Source organism: Physella acuta, unplaced genomic scaffold (assembly GCF_028476545.2).
Source record: "Physella acuta isolate Inbredline_101_S28 unplaced genomic scaffold, ASM2847654v3 ptg001480l, whole genome shotgun sequence".
NCBI classification, from domain to species: domain Eukaryota; kingdom Metazoa; phylum Mollusca; class Gastropoda; family Physidae; genus Physella; species Physella acuta.
In genome coordinates, this window is record NW_026732995.1 from 535131 (window position 1) to 557945 (window position 22815).

Here is a 22815-nt window from a genome sequence, read left to right on the forward strand (position 1 = left end):
GATCAGCGGATTGTGTAATTGTTGTATATGACTAGATCAGCAGATCGAGTAACTGTCTGATATGACAAATTCAACGGATTGTGTTACTCTCTGTATATGACTAGTTCAGCGGAATGTGTAACTCTCTGTATATGTCTAGTTCAGCGGATTGTTTAACTGTATATGAAAAGTTCAGAGGATTGTGTAACTGTATATGAAAAGTTCAGCGGATTGTGTAACTGTATATGACAAGTTCAGCGGATTGTGTACCTGTATATGACAAGTTCAGCGGATTGTGTAACTGTATGTGACCAGTTCAGCGGATTGTGTAACTGTATATGACAAGTTCAGCGGATTGTGTAACTGTATGTGACCAGTTCAGCGGATTGTGTAACTGTATATGACCAGCTCAACGGATTGTGTAACTCTATATGACCAGTTCAGCGGATTGTGTAACTCTATATGACAAGTTCAGCGGATTGTGTAACTGTATATGACCAGTTCAGCGGAATGTGTAACTTATATGACCAGTTCAGCGGATTGTGTAACTCTATATGACAAGTTCAGCGGATTTTGTAACTGTATATGACCAGTTCAGCGGATTGTGTAACTCTATATGACCAGTTCAGCGGATTGTGTAACTCTATATGACAAGTTCAGCGGATTGTGTAACTGTATATGACCAGTTCAGCGGATTGTGTAACTGTATATGACAAGTTCAGCGGATTGTGTAACTGTATGTGACCAGTTCAGCGGATTGTGTAACTGTATATGACAAGTTCAGCGGATTGTGTAACTGTATATGACCGGTTCAGCGGATTGTGTAACTGTATATGACAAGTTCAGCGGATTTTGTAACTGTATATGACCAGTTCAGCGGATTGTGTAACTCTATATGACCAGTTCAGCGGATTGTGTAACTCTATATGACAAGTTCAGCGGATTGTGTAACTGTATATGACCAGCTCAACGGATTGTGTAACTGTATATGACCAGTTCAGCGGATTGTGTAACTGTATATGACCAGTTCAGCGGATTGTGTAACTGTATATGACTAGTTCAGCGGATTGTGTAACTGTATATGACCAGTTCAGCGGATTGTGTAACTGCCGGATATGACAGGCAGTAGTAAATCCTACAGACAGCAAACAACGACTGAGCTATTTCTTTCGGTGTCACTGACAGTTTTACAACCTGAAAGAGTTTGGTTAGATCGATAGCTTACCCCCCCCCCCTCCTTAACACTTCCTCCCCCTCCATGTTCTTATAACTTCTCCACCTTCTCCGCTTAGTGTCAGTATAGCAGCGGCTAGCGTGTCAAGTTACAGACAGGCTTTTCTTCCTTAGGGCTCACACAATACATCAGACATATTAGCCGGCTGGTTTGTTGTGTTTGTCGTTTCTTTGTAAGCAAAAATACTTGCATAATTACCCTATCAACTGATCCCCCCCACCTTCCACACATTCCCCAGACACACACACACACAGACACACAGACAGACAGACACAAGAAGAAGCAGGAAGAAGCAAACGTTACCTTCTTTTCTTGGCCAGCAAGGATGCAGGTGAGATATTGTCCGGGACGTATTGAAAGACATCGGCTGGACCGGTCAGAGACAGACCTGGGCAGGTAGACAGTTAGGCAATTAGTCAGTATAGGACAGGTGGGCAGACAGTCAGACAATTAGTCAGGCTTGGATAGGTGGGCAGACAATTAGCATAGGACAGGTGGGCAGACAATTAGTCAAAAAATTAGCATAGGACAGGTGGGCAGACAGTTAGTCTGTGCCACCAAACACCTGGATTGACATGTCAGTGCCACCAAACACCTGGATTGGCTGACATGTCAGTGCCACCAAACACCTGGACTGACATGTCAGTGGCACCAAACACCTGGACTGACATGTCAGTGCCACCAAACACCTGGACTGACATGTCAGTGCCACCAAGCGACATCACCTGTTTTGACAGCACGTGTCAGGTGGCAGGCGATGCTGAACTCGTCTGGACCCAGCTTCCCGTCACGGTTGAGATCCGACAGGTCCCAGATGTGAACCAGACACTCTGCCGTCAGCTGACTTGACGCCAACACATCCGCCGCCGTCTGCCCTGAAACAGATCATTTTTTGGATGGTTTCAACATCCAGCAGTTCAATCAAGGGGAGGTAACACAATGCTCTAAGTAATTTTATTTTTTTCATGGTTATTTCCCCTGCCGTTATAAACCTAGTTAACAAATCTAATTTTAACCGTCGAAAAGCTCTGGAGTTACTTAGCCTTGCTAAGTTTTAAAAGGATGATTAATTAGAAATGACGTCATATGTTAATTAGACAGCATAAGGTCTTTAAAGAAGGTGTGTCACTTGAGTTATATGTAGGGATACTTATGACGAGATAAGCTTCTATTACAATAAAACATTTTTTTTTTTGCTGTGCCGACCGACGAGATCACGTGATAAAACTTTTTTTCTTTTAATCTTTAGGGTCGGGGAACGAAACCTTGAAAGAAAAACATTTTCTGCACAAGGACTTAAAATTTATGGATACCTCTGCACTGCACAAGTGTGTTTGCATTTGCAGAATGCAATGTTTTTTTGTTGTTGTTGTTGCAAATTTGAGGTACAAGTTAAACGACTCACCTGAAATAACACCTGTCACTCACCTGATACAACACCTGCCACTCACCTGATATAACACCTGCCACTCACCTGACATAACACCTGCCACTCACCTGATATAACACCTGCCACTCACCTGAAATAACACCTGCCACTCACCTGATACAACACCTGCCGCTCACCTGATACAACACCTGCCACTCACCTGAAATAACACCTGTCACTCACCTGATATAACACCTGCCACTCACCTGATATAACACTTGCCACTCAGCTGAAATAACACCTGCCACTCACCTGATATAACACCTGCCACTCACCTGACATAACACCTGCCATTCACCTGATATAACACCTGCCACTCCCCTGATATAACACCTGCCACTCACCTGATACAACACCTGCCACTCACCTGATACAACACCTGCCACTCACCTGATATAACACCTGCCACTCACCTGATATAACACCTGCCACTCACCTGATATAACACCTGCCACTCACCTGATATAACACCTGCCACTCACCTGATATAACACCTGACTTGTCTCTATCCAAGGACTGAAAGACACGATGGTAGGCAAGTTTTTCCGCCTGGCTCATGGCTGGTAGAGGGACGGGCGGGGTTTTGGGTGGGGTCAATGACCTGGGCAGGGTTTTGGGCAGCGTCAGACCCTGCTTGGCGCCCCGCGTGAGGTGCATGACGAGGGCGAACTCGTGCACGTTCAGGACGTTGTCATTGCTCACGTCTGCCAGGTTCCTGCAAGGTCAAGGTCAATCGGGTCATGATCACAGACACGAACAACTCACAACAAATAAACGAGAGACAACCCAACTCAACACATTATAAAGGTACTGTCTTGCTGTCTTACAACAGATGAAAACACCTGTGTGGCTGTCCTACTTTATATTAAAACACCTGTGTGACTGTCCTACAACATATTAAAACACCTGTGTAGCTGTCCTAAAACAGATTAAAACACCTGTGTGACTGTCCTAAAACAGATGAAAACACCTGTGTGGCTGTCCTACTTTATATTAAAACACCTGTGTGACTGTCCTACAACATATTAAAACACCTGTGTAGCTGTCCTAAAACATATTAAAACACCTGTGTGACTGTCCTAAAACAGATGAAAACACCTGTGTGGCTGTCCTACTTGATATTAAAACACCTGTGTGACTGTCCTACTTTATATTAAAACACCTGTGTGACTGTCCTACAACATATTAAAACACCTGTGTAGCTGTCCTAAAACATATTAAAACACCTGTGTGACTGTCCTAAAACAGATGAAAACACCTGTGTGGCTGTCCTACTTGATATTAAAACACCTGTGTGACTGTCCTACTTTATATTAAAACACCTGTGTGGCTGTCCTACTTGATATTAAAACACCTGTGTGACTGTCTTACAACAGACAAAAACACCTGTGTGACTGTCCTACAACAGACGAAAACACCTGTGTGGCTGTCCTAAAACAGACGAAAACACCTGTGTGGCTGTCCTAAAACAGACGAAAACACCTGTGTGGCTGTCCTAAAACAGATTAAAACACCTGTGTGACTGTCCTACTTGATATTAAAACACCTGTGTGACTGTCTTACAACAGACGAAAACACCTGTGTGGCTGTCCTAAAACAGATTAAAACACCTGTGTGACTGTCCTACTTGATATTAAAACACCTGTGTGACTGTCCTACTTTATATTAAAACACCTGTGTGACTGTCCTACTTGATATTAAAACACCTGTGTGACTGTCCTACAACAGACGAAAACACCTGTGTGACTGTCTTACAACAGACGAAAACACCTGTGTGGCTGTCCTAAAACAGATTAAAACACCTGTGTGACTGTCCTACTTGATATTAAAACACCTGTGTGACTGTCCTACTTTATATTAAAACACCTGTGTGACTGTCCTACTTGATATTAAAACACCTGTGTGACTGTCCTACTTTATATTAAAACACCTGTGTGACTGTCCTACTTGATATTAAAACACCTGTGTGGCTGTCCTAAAACAGATTAAAACACCTGTGTGACTGTCTTACAACAGACGAAAACACCTGTGTGGCTGTCCTAAAACAGATTAAAACACCTGTGTGACTGTCTTACAACAGATTAAAACACCTGTGTGACTGTCCTAAAACAGATTAAAACACCTGTGTGACTGTCCTACTTGATATTAAAACACCTGTGTGACTGTCCTACAACAGATTAAAACACCTGTGTGACTGTCCTACTTTATATTAAAACACCTGTGTGACTGTCCTACTTGATATTAAAACACCTGTGTGGCTGTCTTACAACAGACGAAAACACATTGTGTGGCTGTCTTACAACAGACGAAAACACCTGTGTGACTTTCTTACAACAGACGAAAACACCTGTGTGACTGTCTTACAACAGACGAAAACACCTGTGTGACTTTCTTACAACAGATGAAAACACCTGTGTGACTGTCCTACTTGATATTAAAACACCTGTGTGGCTGTCTTACAACAGACGAAAACACCTGTGCGGCTGTCTTACAAAAGACGAAAACACATTGTGTGAGACAGGTTATAAAATGCCAACAATGCCCCTTGTGTTACCGGTGCATTAAGATGAGTTTGAGATTACAGGCAGGTATTCTTTCATACAGGTTGTCGCCCTGTGTGTATTGGTTGTCGCCCCTGAAAAAGTGATATTCGCCCTTTGACCAGTTAACAACACACAATTCATTTGTTTGAATATTTTGTGTCCTCTTGTAGAAAAAAAATTGTTTAGCAATAAAAAATGTAACCGAGTTTTTTGGTGTTGATTCTGAGTTGGGTCATCCATTTAATGACTTGGCTCTCCACATGTTTTTGCCACATGTGTAGATATGCTAAATCACACATCTCACACCGTCCCTTCACCCCTCCCATCATATAGCCTTATCTTTTTATCACACTTCCTTCTATAATCCACATTTTTCCGTGGCACAGTACAAATTTGGCAGACGACACAATCTGTATTGTTCCGTTTCAAAAAGATAAACCATTTTTTATTGTTAACTAGCAGTTGTCAGACAGGCCTCAACAAACAAGGGAAGTCACTCCAAAATTGTTCTCGAAGCTTCCTTTGACAGCTTTTTATGATCCAGATGTTTGCGGTCCTAACACGGCCCTAACAACAACACGGTGACGTCATCAGCTGGACAGGCCTTCCTCAAACATCAGCCCGTCAAAATAAATCGTTGGCAATTTTCCTGGTATTGTGATAATAGCAGGCAATTTCTGCTGGTATTGTGATAATAGCAGACAATTTCTGCTGGTATTGTGAAAATAGCAGGCAATTTCTTCTGGTATTGTGATAATAGCAGGCAATTTCTCCTGGTATTGTGATAATAGCAGGCAATTTCTTCTGGTATTGTGATAATAGCAGGCAATTTCTCCTGGTATTGTGATAATAGCCAGGCAATTTCTCCTGGTATTGTGATAATAGCAGGCAATTTCTCCTGGTATTGTGATAATAGCAGGCAATTTCTCCTGGTATTGTGATAATAGCAGGCAATTTCTCCTGGTATTGTGATAATAGCCAGGCAATTTCTCCTGGTATTGTGATAATAGCAGGCAATTTCTGCTGGTATTGTGATAATAGCAGGCAATTTCTCCTGGTATTGTGATAATAGCAGGCAATTTCTCCTGGTATTGTGATAATAGCTGGCAATTTCTCCTGGTATTGTGATAATAGCAGGCAATTTCTCCTGGTATTGTGATAATAGCAGGCAATTTCTGCTGGTATTGTGATAATAGCAGGCAATTTCTCCTGGTATTGTGATAATAGCAGGCAATATCTGCTGGTATTGTGATAATAGCAGGCAATTTCTCCTGGTATTGTGATAATAGCCAGGCAATTTCTCCTGGTATTGTGATAATAGCAGGCGATTTCTCCTGGTATTGTGATAATAGCCAGGCAATTTCTCCTGGTATTGTGATAATAGCAGGCAATATCTGCTGGTATTGTGATAATAGCAGGCAATTTCTGCTGGTATTGTGATAATAGCCAGGCAATTTCTCCTGGTATTGTGATAATAGCAGGCAATTTCTCCTGGTATTGGGATAATAGCAGGCAATTTCTTCTGGTAGTGTGATAATAGCAGGCAATTTCTCCTGGTATTGTGATAATAGCAGGCAATTTCTGCTGGTATTGTGATAATAGCTGGCAATTTCTGCTGGTATTGTGATAATAGCAGGCAATTTCTCCTGGTATTGTGATAATAGCAGGCAATTTCTCCTGGTATTGTGATAATAGCCAGGCAATTTCTTCTGGTATTGTGATAATAGCAGGCAATTTCTGCTGGTATTGTGAAAATAGCAGGCAATTTCTGCTGGTATTGTGATAATAGCCAGGCAATTTCTCCTGGTATTGTGATAATAGCAGGCAATTTCTCCTGGTATTGTGATAATAGCAGGCAATTTCTGCTGGTATTGTGATAATAGCCAGGCAATTTCTCCTGGTATTGTGATAATAGCCAGGCAATTTCTGCTGGTATTGTGATAATAGCCAGGCAATTTCTGCTGGTATTGTGATAATAGCCAGGCAATTTCTCCTGGTATTGTGATAATAGCAGGCAATTTCTGCTGGTATTGTGATAATAGCCAGGCAATTTCTCCTGGTATTGTGATAATAGCAGGCAATATCTGCTGGTATTGTGATAATAGCAGGCAATTTCTGCTGGTATTGTGATAATAGCAGGCAATTTCTTCTGGTATTGTGATAATAGCAGGCAATTTCTTCTGGTAGTGTGATAATAGCAGGCAATTTCTCCTGGTATTGGGATAATAGCAGGCAATTTCTCCTGGTATTGTGATAATAGCAGGCAATTTCTCCTGGTATTGTGATAATAGCCAGGCAATTTCTCCTGGTATTGTGATAATAGCAGGCAATTTCTCCTGGTATTGTGATAATAGCAGGCAATTTCTGCTGGTATTGTGATAATAGCCAGGCAATTTCTCCTGGTATTGTGATAATAGCCAGGCAATTTCTCCTGGTATTGTGATAATAGCAGGCAATTTCTCCTGGTATTGTGATAATAGCCAGGCAATTTCTCCTGGTATTGTGATAATAACAGGCAATTTCTCCTGGTATTGTGATAATAGCAGGCAATTTCTGCTGGTATTGTGATAATAGCAGGCAATTTCTGCTGGTATTGTGATAATAGCAGGCAATTTCTGCTGGTATTGTGATAATAGCTGGCAATTTCTCCTGGTATTGTGATAATAGCCAGGCAATTTCTCCTGGTATTGTGATAATAGCAGGCAATTTCTCCTGGTATTGTGATAATAGCCAGGCAATTTCTCCTAGTATTGTGATAATAGCAGGCAATTTCTCCTGGTATTGTGATAATAGCAGGCAATTTCTCCTGGTATTGTGATAATAGCCAGGCAATTTCTCCTAGTATTGTGATAATAGCAGGCAATTTCTCCTGGTATTGTGATAATAGCCAGGCAATTTCTCCTGGTATTGTGATAATAACAGGCAATTTCTCCTGGTATTGGGATAATAGCAGGCAATTTCTCCTGGTATTGTGATAATAGCAGGCAATTTCTCCTGGTATTGTGATAATAACAGGCAATTTCTCCTGGTATTGGGATAATAGCAGGCAATTTCTCCTGGTATTGTGATAATAGCAGGCAATGTCTCCTGGTATTGTGATAATAGCAGGCAATTTCTCCTGGTATTGGGATAATAGCAGGCAATTTCTCCTGGTATTGGGATAATAGCAGGCAATTTCTCCTGGTATTGTGATAATAGCAGGCAATTTCTCCTGGTATTGGGATAATAGCAGGCAATTTCTCCTGGTATTGGGATAATAACAGTTCATTTTGCTGGGCAACAAGCAGTAGTGACTTTTTGCATCTGTTGGTTGTAGGTCGTAGTTGGTTGTAGCTGTTGGTAGCTGCTTGTGGCTAGTGCTAGCTGGTGGTAGAAGGTGGTAGCTGGTTGTAGCTGTTGGTAGCTGCTTGTGGCTAGTGCTAGCTGGTGGTAGCTGGTGGTAGCTGGGGGTAGCTGTTGGTAGCTGCTTGTGGCTAGTGCTAGCTGGTGGTAGCTTGTTGCAGGTCAATTAAACCTAACCTTGCTGCTGTATTTATATTTTCCAATTGTTGGCTAGAGGTGAACTAAACACCATTGTTTGTCACACGTTTATCTGGCTAGGCGTTGATTTAAAATCTGGCCATAATTCAACACCATGGCCCTTTGTATGGGTACTGTTTGCGTTTAGTGAGCAGAGGATAGAAAATTCACGCACAAAAATTGTATTACAATATTATTTTTTATTTGGTATTTTTACTCGAAGATCATCAAAGTCATTAATAATTAAAGCACGACGTTGACAGGGCATATTTTGACAAAAACAACTTTTGATTGTAGGTTTGATTAATTAAAAAAATAATTATTGAGCTTAATTGTGTTATTGGCTCGTGAGATATCGTGGCTTAAGTTATTTAATCTCAGCTTTGTACGGATATTTTTTAGTTAGGTTCACAGTACGTTGTTGGCAGATCATGGTTCTTTGATCACGTGATACAAGGGGTCTACAGCAACACGGGGTGGGTTGTCTAACCCAACCACGGGGTGGGTTGTCTAACCCAACCACGGGGTGGGTTGTCTAACTAATTCGATTCTCCACCCACTGGTCCAGTAGTTGGTGTAAGACGTCACGCTGACGTCACAGTGTCCGCCATGTTGACAGTGACAGCCCTACAACAGAGACCTGTCAGTCCACTTGACACCAAACATCGGCCGGGGTCAAGTTTAGCGTGTCGAGTCTTTTGTCCCTAATCACGACTTTCTTGTCACCCCTCCACCATCCCCCTCCCCCCTCCATATCCCCGCGTTAATCAGGATTGTTGGCATAGACCGGTTAAATTTGCCGACACGGCTAACGTGCCGGTTGTATTTTGTTGTCCAGTCTATCGGCATGTAGCAGAGAAGAATTATAAGACAATTTGAACAAAACGTGTTTGTATTGGTAGTTAATAGTTAATTTCTGTTAAATGTCGAGTGTCCAAAATTATTTTCAAATTTCTACGATCTTTTCCCGCATATTCCCTAATCGTGAGAACTTAATGGGATTTAGACAGACTTATTACTTGTTAAATACTCAATAACAACTAACTAGTTTAGAAGAGTTCCGATTGAATGGTAGGGTGGGTTATTCGGGTACCCATTAGGGCAGGATGGGTTAGTCGGGTACCCATTAGGGCTGAGTGGACTAGTCGGTTACCCATTAGGGCTGGGAGGGTTAGTCGGGTACCCATTAGGGCAAGGTGGGTTAGTCGGGTACCCATTAGGGCAGGGTGGGTTAGTCGGGTACCCATTAGGGCTGGGTGGGTTAGTCGGGTACCCATTAGAGCTGGGTGGACTAGTCGGGTACCCATGTGGGTTGGGTGGACTAGTCGGGTACCCATTAGGGCAGGGTGGGTTAGTTGGGTACCCATTAGGGCTGGGTGGACTAGTCGGGTACCCATTAGGGCTGGGTGGACTAGTCGGGTACCCATTAGAGCTGGGTGGACTAGTCGGGTACCCATTCGGGCAGGGTGGACTAGTTGGGTACCAATTAGGGCTCGGTTGGTCAGTCGGGTAACCATTAGGGCTGGATGGACTAGTTGGGTACCTATTAGGGCTGGGTGGACTAGTCGGGTAACCATTAGGGCTGGGTGGACTAGTCGGGTACCCATTAGGGCTGGGTGGACTAGTCGGGTACCCATGTGGGCTGGGTGGATTAGTCGGGTACCCATTAGGGCTGGGTGGGTTAGTCGGGTACCCATTAGAGCTGGGTGGACTAGTCGGGTACCCATGTGGGTTGGGTGGACTAGTCGGGTACCCATTAGGGCTGGGTGGATTAGTCGGGTACCCATTAGGGCTGGATGGACTAGTCGGGTACCCATTAGGGCTGAGTTGGTCAGTCGGGTACAACCGTGAGACGTACCAGGCCGCCACTAGCCAACAGCACGTCATGTAACTGCCAGCTACCTGAGTGGCCATTGTCCAGGTTCAAGAAACCGGATGTCACATGACCCGTGGCTCACAATACTCCTGTGTGCGTCACGTTTTGTTATTCGTTTTATAAAAGCGATCTCAGGACACCCGTTATTTGTGGGGTGGAGTGGGGGGGGGGGCGTCAAATTACCGTGGGACAGGAAGGAGTCGCCAGTTACCCCAGCACCTACCCGCCCCACACACAATATAAACTAACTGGACCCCCCCCCCCAAACAAAAACACCAGGACGGTGTCCCCACGCTGCCCGTTGAACATGAGGGTTGGGTGTTAATCGGGACAGGAAATAGAAATGTTCTATCAAACACGTGATCTAGGGTTGACGTGACGTAAAATGTTTGTCCCCCCCCCCCCCTGGAAAAAATAACATCCTACAGGAAATATAATGCTTAGTTTTAGCAAATGATTGGTCAATTCTGATACACATCAACACCGATATTTCTGTCATAACCCCCCCCCCCCCCCCCCCATTTACATCCCCATCCTCAATGTAAAAACCAGTCAAGACAGCGCTAAATTACAAAATGAGGAAGGTTGAGAGTGAGGTTGAGAGGAGATGATGTGTGTGTGGGGTGGGGGGGTGTTAATCGCTGCATGTAGAGCCGTTTCCTTGTATGGTTACAGAGTTTAGGTAGTTGGAAACTAATGCAAACCCAATTTGATAACATGCAAGGTGTTTGTTCCCGCCCCCCCCCCCCCATTATTTACTTTGTCCCCCCCCCCTCCCTGTTGCCGGGCTGGCTTCTACTTTCACTTTGATTGGCGTGGGCGTGGTTTTATTTCTTCTCAATTCCCACCCACCCCCTTTCAAACACACAATCACACACGTACAGCTGGCGCCACAACACACACACACGAACCACAGACACACATAACAACCTCATCTAGTGCTGAAGGCGACTTGCTCGTATAATGAAGGTTTGATTTGTCCCCCCCCCCCCTCAAACACACAATCACACACGTACAGCTGGCGCCCCAATACACATACACACACCCCCCACACAGACACACATAACAACCTCATCCAATTCTGAAGGCGACGTGCTCGTATAATGAAGGTTTGATTTGTCCCTAAAGTGACATTGACCTTTGATCTGACCCCACACTGACCAAGATGAAACGGTCAGGAGATTTTTCTTAAGCCACAGACAACAGCTCAAATACTGGACCACGTGACGTCACCAGCTGGTCTGCGCCTCACACATTGTTGCCATGGGTTACGCCGCGACAGTGTCCAGATTTTATACCTGAGTTTTTTTTTAATTCAATCAAATTAAAAGCATATTAAAAATATATTACCAGATTTGGCTGAGGACAGTCAAAGATAATCCAGATTTGAGAAAAAAGTCTCGGATTCCTTCCCCTGTGGATGGATGAAATAGAAACAATGGATGAAATAGAAACAATGGATGAAATAGGAACAATGGATGAAATAGAAACAATGGATGATCTGTTGTGTTCACAGTGCACTCTCTCTCTCTCTCTCTCTCTCTCTCTCTCTCTCTCTCTATCCCTGCTCCTCACCCTCTCTATTGCACATTCATTCTCTTTTCCCTTCCCTTCCCATCCCTCACCCCACCCCCACATAGCTCTGTCTCTGTGAAAGAAACTTTCTACCATATTATGTCCGGCAACAAAAGCTAACCATTGAAATAACTGAAATCTGATAGTTTGCTGTTGTATAAACTTGCACTAAGATAATCGTGAGGTTTACTGTAAATTTTATTGGGTTGGGGTGAGATTAGGATTATGCTAAGGTTTACTGTAAATTTTATTGGGTTGATGTGAGATATGGATTATACTAAGGTTTACCGTACATTCTATTGTGTTGAGGTGAGATTAGGATTATGCTAAGGTTTACTGTAAATTTTATTGTGTTGAGGTGAGATTAGGATTATACTAAGGTTTACTGTAAATTTTATTGGGTTGAGGTGAGATTAAGATTATGCTAAGGTTTACTGTAAATTTTATTGTGTGGAGGTGAGATTAGGATTATGCTAAGGTTTACTGTAAATTTTATTGGGTTGAGGTGAGATTAGGATTATGCTAAGGTTTACTGTAAATTTTATTGGGTTGAGATCAGGTTAGGATTATGCTAAGGTTTACCGTAAATTTTATTGGGTTGAGATCAGGTTAGGATTATGCTAAGGTTTACTGTAAATTTTATTGTGTTAAGGTGAGATTAGGATTATACTAAGGTTTACTGTAAATTTTACTGGGTTGAGATCAGGTTAGGATTATAAAGTTTACTGTAGCATGGAATTAACGTAAGTTGTGTTATCACGTGGGTCGGGGAGATGGTGTGGAAAGTGATGTGGTTGTTTGATGTGGTTGTTTAATGTGGTTGTTTGATGTGGTTGTTTAATGTGGTTGTTTAATGTGGTTGTTTAATGTGGTTGTTTAATGTGGTTGTTTAATGTGGTTGTTTAATGTGGTTGTTTAATGTGGTTGTTTAATGTGGTTGTTTAATGTGGTTGTTTAATGTGGTTGTTTAATGTGGTTGTTTAATGTGGTTGTTTAATGTGGTTGTTTAATGTGGTTGTTTAATGTGGTTGTTTAATGTGGTTGTTTAATGTAACCGTTAAGTTTTTGGGTCAATGATTAAAGTTATATTGTAGCCAGAAGTAGCCATTAAGTTTTTGGGTCAATAATTAAAGTTATATTGTAGACAGATGTAGCCATAAGTTTTTGTGTCAATGGTTAAAGTTATATTGTAGCCAGAAGTAGCACGGACTGACCTAGGATGTAGCCATCGACTGGACCCTGGCTGTAGAATAACAGCTCATACAGAGTTCTCTGCCGCTGGCTCAAGGGCGGCCACACTTCATCTGGGGACACAAAGAGAAGATTGGAATTACAGAGGTGTACATAGGTGGGGGTGTACATAGGTGGGGGTGTACATAGGTGGGGGTGTACATAGGTGGGGTGTACATAGGTGGGGGTGTACATAGGTGGGGGTGTACATAGGTGGGGTGTACATGTGTGGGGATGTTAAGTGTACATGGGTGGGGGTGTACATAGGTGGGGGTGTACATAGGTGGGGTGTACATAGGTGGGGGTGTACATAGGTGGGGTGTACATAGGTGGGGGTGTACATAGGTGGGGTTGTCAGGTGTACATGGGTGGGGGTGTACATGGATGAGGTGTACATAGGTGGGGGTGTACATAGGTGGGGTGTACATAGGTGGGGTGTACATAGGTGGGGGTGTACATAGGTGGGATGTACATAGGTGGGGGTGTACATAGGTGGGGGTGTCAGGTGTACATAGGTGGGGTGTCAGGTGTACATAGGTGGGGTGTACATAGGTGGGGGTGTACATAGGTGGGATGTACATAGGTGGGGGTGTACATAGGTGGGGGTGTCAGGTGTACATAGGTGGGGTGTCAGGTGTACATAGGTGGGGGTGTACATAGGTGGGGGTGTACATTGGTGGGGGTGTACTTAGGTGGAGGTGTGAAGTGTACATAGGTGGGGGTGTACATGGGTGGGGGTGTACATGGGTGGGGGATGTACATAGGTGGGGGTGTACATAGGTGGGGGTGTCAGGTGTACATGGGTGGGGGTGTACATAGGTGGGGGTGTACATAGGTGGGGGTGTACATAGGTGGGGGTGTCAGGTGTACATGGGTGGGGGTGTACATAGGTGGGGGTGTACATAGGTGGGGGTGTACATAGGTGGGGGTGTCAGGTGTACATATGTGGGGGTGTCAGAAGTATAAGGGTGGGGCTGTGAGGTGTACATGGGTATGTGGGGTGGCAGGTTCACCGACCCAAAAAGATTTTTATTGAGCTAACGAAACAAAGGGCGGGAGGGAGGTGGATGGTCACATTCCACCCTTCCCTCCAAATTTACAACACAAAAAATTACCAAAAATATCAACACATTTTTATTTTGTTTTACTCTGTAAAATGTACTGTCTACGCGGAGCCCGGATCTTTCAATGTCCTGTGTCGTTATAATCCGACATGAGTCTTCAAAGATAAATAATTCAATATTTATAATTGTCATCGTTGGTTTTATTGTCGTGCTACCTATGTTGATACACCACACCGACATGTAAACACCTCCAACCCCACCTATGTTCATACACCACACCGACATGTAAACACCTCCTACCCCACCTATGTTCATACACCACACCGACATGTAAACACCTCCAACCCCACCTATGTTCATACACCACACCGACATGTAAACACCTCCAACCCCACCTATGTTCATACACCACACCAACATGTAAACACCTCCAACCCAGACACCTGTTATCTTACGTGGCGTCAGCACACCCAGGTATGAAGGGGAGAGCATCCTAAGTAAAGTAATAAACATTCAGGGGAGTTAATATGTGTTTGATAAAGCATGACAGTGGTTACACAGCCGCACTTTTTTGTGGAGGGGGGAGGGGGTGAAGTAGTAATCCCCCTTTTTATAAAAAAAAAAAAATTGTTTCATTTTTATGGATGGCTAACTTTTATATGAAGCTGCACACTGAGTTCAAGAAGAGACATTTTTAAATGACATAATTAAAGATTTATAAACAAAAAGTAACTTTTAAAAGTTAGGCTAGTGGGTTTTGTGGTACTTGTTTAATGGTAATGGTAGGCTGTCTTTTAGAGTGAGTTGGTCATTTAGTGTTGGGGACAGTAGGTCTTTTAGAGTGAGTTGGTCATTTATTGTTGGGGACAGTAGGTCTTTTAGGTATAACAATCTAACCCTAAACCTATTAAAAAATTTTTTGGGAGGGAGAGGGGGGGGGTAGTTATTGATGTCAGGTAGGTTTAGAGACACTAATTTTGATCCACGTACTGAGATTTGATACAGTTTAGGAAACGTCAAACATGAATGTGTACATTTGTTAAAGAAACGATGGCAGCACAAAATAGTTTAAAAGAAATATTTCTTGTTGAATGTATGAAAGGTTTGACAGCATATTTTGTCTGAGGGCACAGCCCGTCAAGAAATAGTTGATCGATTTAACTGGCGCTGGTAGTCTGGCTTGCCGTATCGTAGAATCGGTTTCTGGAGCGGATCAAAAGAGGCCTTAGAAGAAAGTATACGGTAATTGTGTGCGCCGTTTTGACATGCAAATGAGCTTGATAGAGAGACTAAAGATTGCGTGCACACAGTTGAACCAGCCCAGTTTTGCCGGCTGGTACATTCCAATAGGTCTGGAATGTGGGTATTGTCGTCAGGCGTGGGATGAATAGATCATAAATAGACGGCCAGCGCTGGTACAGCAGGGTGTGTAGGCCGTCAAGTTTTACCCGCGCTAGCTGTCAGCGTTTACGACATACTGACTGACAGAAATTTACGACATACTGACTGACAAAAAAGTTACGACATACTGGCTGACAAAAAAGTATGACATATTGACTAACAAATAAGTAACGAAATATCAACTAGAAAATAATTTTACGACATACTGACGAACAAATAATTTAGTAGATAGGGACAAACACATTTTTTACGACATGCCCAGTTTTTAGTAATAAGGCTTCATCGTTACACTCCTTTTCGTCTGCCTGACGTTCTAAAGTAATCTCAAGACTTGCACCCCCAGGTCGCTCAAGTAAACCTCCTTCATTAAATCACACCATGGGGCGCGGAGTCAAAGGCGTTTGACTGCTCGTTCAAATTTCGGGTTCAAGGCCGTAGGACGAGCCTGAGTCAACGCAGCTCTGATGGGTACCTGACTCTCTTTAGAGAAAGTAACGGCAGATATTCAGAGTGCTGACCATTTTATCCCTCCATATACTGAGGTCACTGAAACTGATGAACTCTACTTCACCTGCCCCGAGTACCGTAAGGTTTTAAAAGTGTACTTTTACTTTTTACTTTTAAAATCACAGCAACTAGCTGACTTCCCTTTCTTAATGTATGTCAATGATAAAACTCGACTCTTTAAAAAAAACAACTAATAACGGTTATAACATCCCCCTTTCTTTTTATTATCATGTAGTTGACCCGACTTAATTAATTAATTGATGTCGGACAGAAAACCATTGTGTCTAATTAAAAACGTGTAGAATACCTCTTTTTCTTGGGGGTGGGGGATGGCGGTGGCGGTGAAGGGGGACTTGTATTAGGTGTGATGCAGGTAACAACTGTGTGGGTAACTTGTTTTGTGTGGGTAACTTGTTTTGTGTGGGTAACTTGTTTTGTGTGGGTAACTTGTTTTGTGAGGGTAACTTGTTTTGTGTGGGTAACATGTTTTGTGTGGGTAACTTGTTTTGTGTGGGTAACTTGTTTTGTGTGGGTAACTTGTTTTGTGTGGGTAACTTGTTTTGTGTGGGTTAACTATGGGCCATTTGTTGACGTGTGTCCAGACTTTTTTCTCCGGGGGGGGGGGGGGGGGGGCACTTGAAACTGGAAGAAACTCTGCGTGTGTCCTGCATCACATACATGCAGCCACACAACATATGAGTCAGTGTTGTGTCTTAGACAGCAGGTGTGTGTGGGCTGTAATACGAGATGTACACAGTGTGTTACAGTCTACACACAAACACAACATCTGCACATGTGTTGGTCTACACACAAACACAACATGTGCACATGTGTTGGTCTACACACAAACACAACATGTGCACATGTGTTGGTCTACACACAAACACAACATGTGCACATGTGTTGGTCTACACAAACACGACATGTATATATCTGTTGCTCAGTCCGACCCATCTCACGTTTTACACGTGTTCATCAAACACGCAACTTGTAGACATGTCAGACAACACACTGGGCACACATTAAAAGATATGATTCTCGTTTAGATAAAATTTTATCTCTGAGATGTTTGGTGCAGTCAAAACTTGACCCGAGGACAAAACTTTCTCTCTGAGATGTTTGGTGCAGTCAAAACTTGACCCGAGGACAAAACTTTATCTCTGAGATGTTTGGTGCAGTCAAAACTTGACCCGAGGACAAAACTTTATCTCTGAGATGTTTGGTGCAGTCAAAACTTGACCCCAGGACAAAACTTTATCTCTGAGATGTTTGGTGCAGTCAAAACTTGACCCGAGGACAAAACTTTATCTCTGAGATGTTTGGTGCAGTCAAAACTTGACCCCAGGACAAAACTTTATCTCTGAGATGTTTGGTGCAGTCAAAACTTGACCCGAGGACAAAACTTTATCTCTGAGATGTTTGGTGCAGTCAAAACTTGACCCGAGGACAAAACTTTATCTCTGAGATGTTTGGTGCAGTCAAAACTTGACCCGAGGACAAAACTTTATCTCTGAGATGTTTGGTGCAGTCAAAACTTGACCCCAGGACAAAACTTTCTCTCATCATGAGCAGGGACCTGGGTTGTTTACACTTTGCCATCTAGTTCTACAACAATTACACCGTAGAACCTGCATTGTCTAGATCAGGGGTTCCCAACCCCGTGCCCGCGGGCGCCATGGCGCCCGCCGAACGATTCGTATGTGCCCACCTCTCACTATTCGACAGAGACAGAATTGTTTTCATACACATTATTGACAGGTTGAAGGGGTTGGAAATCGAAAGTTTGAGGAGGGGGGGGGGGGGGGGTGCACATCGAAAGACTTAGGGGGGGGGTGCGAATCGAAAGTTTTGTCCCCGGGTGACAGGAAGAGTCGCTACGCTTCTGGAAGGAGTTTGTCGATTTAAAATAGGTGGTGCCCACCAACCTACCGATATTTTAGAATGTGCTCTAGCGTAAAAAAAGGTTGGGAACCCCTGGTCTAGATGGTATTATATCTGCATTATCTAAATGGTATTCCTATCTATATATTATATACAAACACACACATACGTGTATATATATATATATATATATATATATATATATATATATATATATATATATACATAATCTGTATATGTAGGCGTATAAATGTGATCGCTGTACCACGTATACAGGGCCAAGATGTACACATCTTTATGTAAGGTGAAGGTACGTTTCCAATGTGACATGACAATAATTTTCACCCGACACTGTCCTGATAGCTCAAGTGTGTGGTGGGTTGCCATGGAACATGGAGCATTAAGACAAGCATGTCATATGTCATCAGGTCCTGTATGTCAGCAGGTCCTGTATGTCCTCAGGTCCTGGCCATGTTTAGTGGGGTAACACGTAAGATGGAGGACATAAACCTCTCTCCCTACTCCACCCCGTCGATACCCCCCCCCCCTAATATAAACCTTAATCAGTGGTGAATTTTGTTGAGGGGAGGGTATGTCCAGAGTTATTGACCCTATAGTAGTAGTATATACAGTCTGGCAGTATATAATTGATGTCCAAAAACTGCTAACAGAAACATTTTTCTTATTATAAAAAGTTATCTTGAAAAACAAAAGTTTATTCTGGTTTATATATAACTTTAGGTTAGATAAGCTTGTGGGATGTATAAAATATCACCGGATAGAGTAGGGCTGGCTCAGACATTTCTCCAAGACCTTCTCTGGTCTGTTGTTTGATATAAACCTTCAGGTTGGTGTTCACATTGTTTGTGTTCACATTGATATAACGAGTACGTTTGTTTGTGTTTATGTAAGTCCTTGTGAGTAATAACATTGGTATACGTATGTATGTATGTATGTTTGCGTGTACGTGTTTCTGTGTATTGATAGGTGTATTGTGTACTGGTATAAATGTCTGTGTTTATGTGTGTGTGTGTGTGTCTATGTCATATGTGAACGTCTATGTCATGTGTGTGTACGTTTATGTGAGTCTGTAAATGTTAGTATCTGTGTGTGTCTACAGATCTAAGCTGCAAAAGAATCTAGCAACAGCTCTCCCAAGATGGAATAATCAAAAGAAAGAGATTTATAATCACTTAAGATAGAGACAAATACTAAAAATAAAACTTTCCTACACAGATCTTCCCTCCCTCTTGAGTAACGAGAAATATTACAACAGTGATTACACTGAGAGTGAGGGGGGGGGGGGGGGGTTGAGGTGATTGTGTATATGGAGATGGGGGGGGGGAGGTAGAACGTTTATCAGTGGATTACATCAGATGTATGTAGCCCTTATCTCAACAAAGTGTCACCAGTAACTGGTAGGCCAGAGGTAGCCCTTGTCTGACTAATGTGTCACCAGTAACTGGTAGGCCTAGGGTAGCCGTTGTCTCTATGTGTCACCAGTAACTGGTAGGCCTGGGGTAGACATTGACTGACTAATGTGTCACCAGTAACTGGTAGACCAGAGGTAGTCTTTTTCTGACTAATGTGTCACCAGTAACTGGTAGGCCAGAGGTAGCCCTTGTCTCTATGTGTCACCAGTAACTGGTAGGCCTGGGGTAGCACTTGTCTCTATGTGTCACCAGTAACTGGTAGACCAGAGGTAGCCTTTGTCTGACTAATGTGTCACCAGTAACTGGTAGGCCAGAGGTAGCCCTTGTCTCTATGTGTCACCAGTAACTGGTAGGCCTGGGGTAGCCCTTGTCTGACTAATGTGTCAACAGTAACTGGTAGGCCTGAGGTAGCCCTTGTCTCTATGTGTCACCAGTAACTGGTAGGCCTGAGGTAGCCCTTGTCTCTATGTGTCACCAGTAACTGGTAGGCCAGAGGTAGCCCTTGTCTGACTAATGTGTCACCAGTAACTGGTAGGCCTGAGTTAGCCTTTTTCTGACTAATGTGTCACCAGTAACTGGTAGGCCTGAGGTAGCCCTTGTCTGACTAATGTGTCACCAGTAACTGGTAGGCCTGAGTTAGCCTTTTTCTGACTAATGTGTCACCAGTAACTGGTAGACCAGAGGTAGCCTTTTTCTGACTAATGTGTCACCAGTAACTGGTAGGCATGAGGTAGCCTTTGTCTGACTAATGTGTCACCAGTAACTGGTAGGCCTGAGGTAGCCCTTGTCTCTATGTGTCACCAGTAACTGGTAGGCCTGGGGTAGCCCTTGTCTGACTAATGTGTCACCAGTAACTGGTAGGCCTGAGGTAGCCCTTGTCTCTATGTGTCACCAGTAACTGGTAGGCCAGAGGTAGCCCTTGTCTGACTAATGTGTCACCAGTAACTTGTAGGCCAGAGGTAGCCCTTGTATGACTAATGTGTCACCAGTAACTGGTAGGCATGAGGTAGCCTTTGTCTGACTAATGTGTCACCAGTAACTGGTAGGCCTGAGGTAGCCCTTGTCTCTATGTGTCACCAGTAACTGGTAGGCCTGAGGTAGCCCTTGTCTCTATGTGTCACCAGTAACTGGTAGGCCTGGGGTAGCCCTTGTCTGACTAATGTGTCAACAATGAAGATCGACGGCAGAACAAAGTTACAGCGATAGTAAAGCCGGCACATGGATATGGCACGCGAGGCAAACGTTGGACTGGAACCCACGGAGGGAAAAGAAAGTAGACCGGCCTGAGCAGTCCTGGAGAAGGACTGTGGGAGGAGAAGCAAGGGCTGCTGGGTTAAGGTGAACTCAACTAAAGAGAATTGCCAATGATGGAAAGGTGGGATGTGGTTGGATGGTAAAGTTTATAACTGCTAACACGAGTCTCGATGTTACTGAAACACATGAACTCTACTTCATCTACCGTGTCTTGGGCACGAATATATATATATATATATATATATATATATATATATATATATATATATATATATATATATATATATATATATATATATATATATATATATATATATAAGAGTTAAAAATAACTTGACACCTCTCGGACTACCTACATAACCCCGTTCGAACCACTATAAACAAGTTTTAGACTCAGATATCTCAAGACATAAACCGTAAAAAAATATTTCTAAAAGCATTTGTAATAGAAAGCTTTAGAATGAACATAGTTTTTATATTTAAAAGCCTTGCTCGCTAAACATGTGTACGAAGTTTAAAGATCGACCAACAGGTATGTTGATCTATGTGGCCCCCTGTGGCCCTATGTGATCAGTTCAATATGCCCCCCCCCCTCTGATTAGTTCAATGTGCCCCACCCCCACCTTGTGATTAGTACAATGTGGCCCCCTGTGATCAAATCAATGTGCTTCCCCCCCCTCCACCAACATTAAAATAACTTGAATAAGGCTTCACCTAACACAATCTTACTTTCCCTTATATATCAGATATATCAGATATATCAGATTTAGTCTAATACAGTCCAACAAATAAAGAATTAGAAATACTAGCCCTCTTCCTTTAATCTACTTTAAATAAGATTTAGACCTAACACTCTTACTTCCCTTAGTTTAAATTGTGTACGACGAATAGCCCTTGAGAAATCGATTGGAATGTAGGTCTTTAAGTGCTCAGGTAAGCACGCAATAGAGAATGTTTACATGAAATGATCGTCTCCTTCATTCAAGTGTGGGCCACAAATCCAGGCTATTCCCACAGTCGGCATTTGGGTCACGTGGTGTTTGGGGTGTGTGGGGGAGGGGGGGGGGGAATACGCAGAGAATATTTTAAAATTTCAGAAACTGTCTGAGTAAACTGTAAACTTGTAGAACTAGTAGCAGATATTTACACGTAGAACTAGTAGCAGATATTTACACGTAGAACTAGTAGCAGATATTTACACGTAGAACTAGTAGCAGATATTTACACGTAGAACTAGTAGCAGATATTTACACGTAGAACTAGTAGCAGATATTTACACGTAGACCTAGTAGCAGATATTTACATGTAGAACTAGTAGCAGATATTTACACGTAGAACTAGTAGCAGATATTTACACATTTTTTAATGTGAAAAAAATGGCAAAAGTGGTATTGGTTTAATATCATCAAAATATATTTTTCTTAATATAAAGCTCAAAATATTAGTTGAAAACAGCAATAAGATTGTATTAAAATGTTTTCTTTATTGTATTGATCTCATAGAACATTTATCTTAACGTAAATACCCAATTATCTTTTTGGTTTAATCAGATAATTAATTTTAAAATCAGAAAATTTTAAAAGGTTTGACAGGGGAAGTAGAGTTCATCGGTAAACGGATCCCACATTTGCACGTGCCCAGAGTTTCTTCCAGGCATCTCTTCGGGGGGGGGGGCTTAGCCCCCCCGAAAAAATTTTTCCGCCCCCCCGAACGAAATGAAATTTATATAATTTATATAGAAAATATATACTTTTAACAGTGTCCGCCCCCCCCGAAGAAAGTCTACCGCCCCCCCCGAAAATTTCAAGTGCCCCCCCGGAGAAAAATGTCTGGCAGAAACACTGCACGTGCCGCACTTGTTATTTGATGTCATCATGACCTAAGTTGTGG

The 22815-nt window shown here is 42.8% G+C and overlaps 1 protein-coding gene across 2 annotated transcripts in view; it reads right to left on the reverse strand.

Moving 5' to 3' along the window:
* The window catches only part of LOC131928248 (uncharacterized), an 86980-nt gene that overhangs the window by 59003 nt on the left and 5162 nt on the right, over positions 1–22815 (reverse strand). For both annotated transcript variants that reach the window (XM_059284211.1, XM_059284210.1), the window contains exons 2-6: positions 13370–13459; positions 11931–11994; positions 3125–3357; positions 1939–2088; positions 1517–1601 (exon numbers count right to left, since the gene is read on the reverse strand). In XM_059284211.1, the coding sequence (XP_059140194.1) occupies positions 1517–1601; positions 1939–2088; positions 3125–3357; positions 11931–11994; positions 13370–13459 (622 nt within the window). The remainder of the gene's footprint in view (positions 1–1516; positions 1602–1938; positions 2089–3124; positions 3358–11930; positions 11995–13369; positions 13460–22815) is intronic.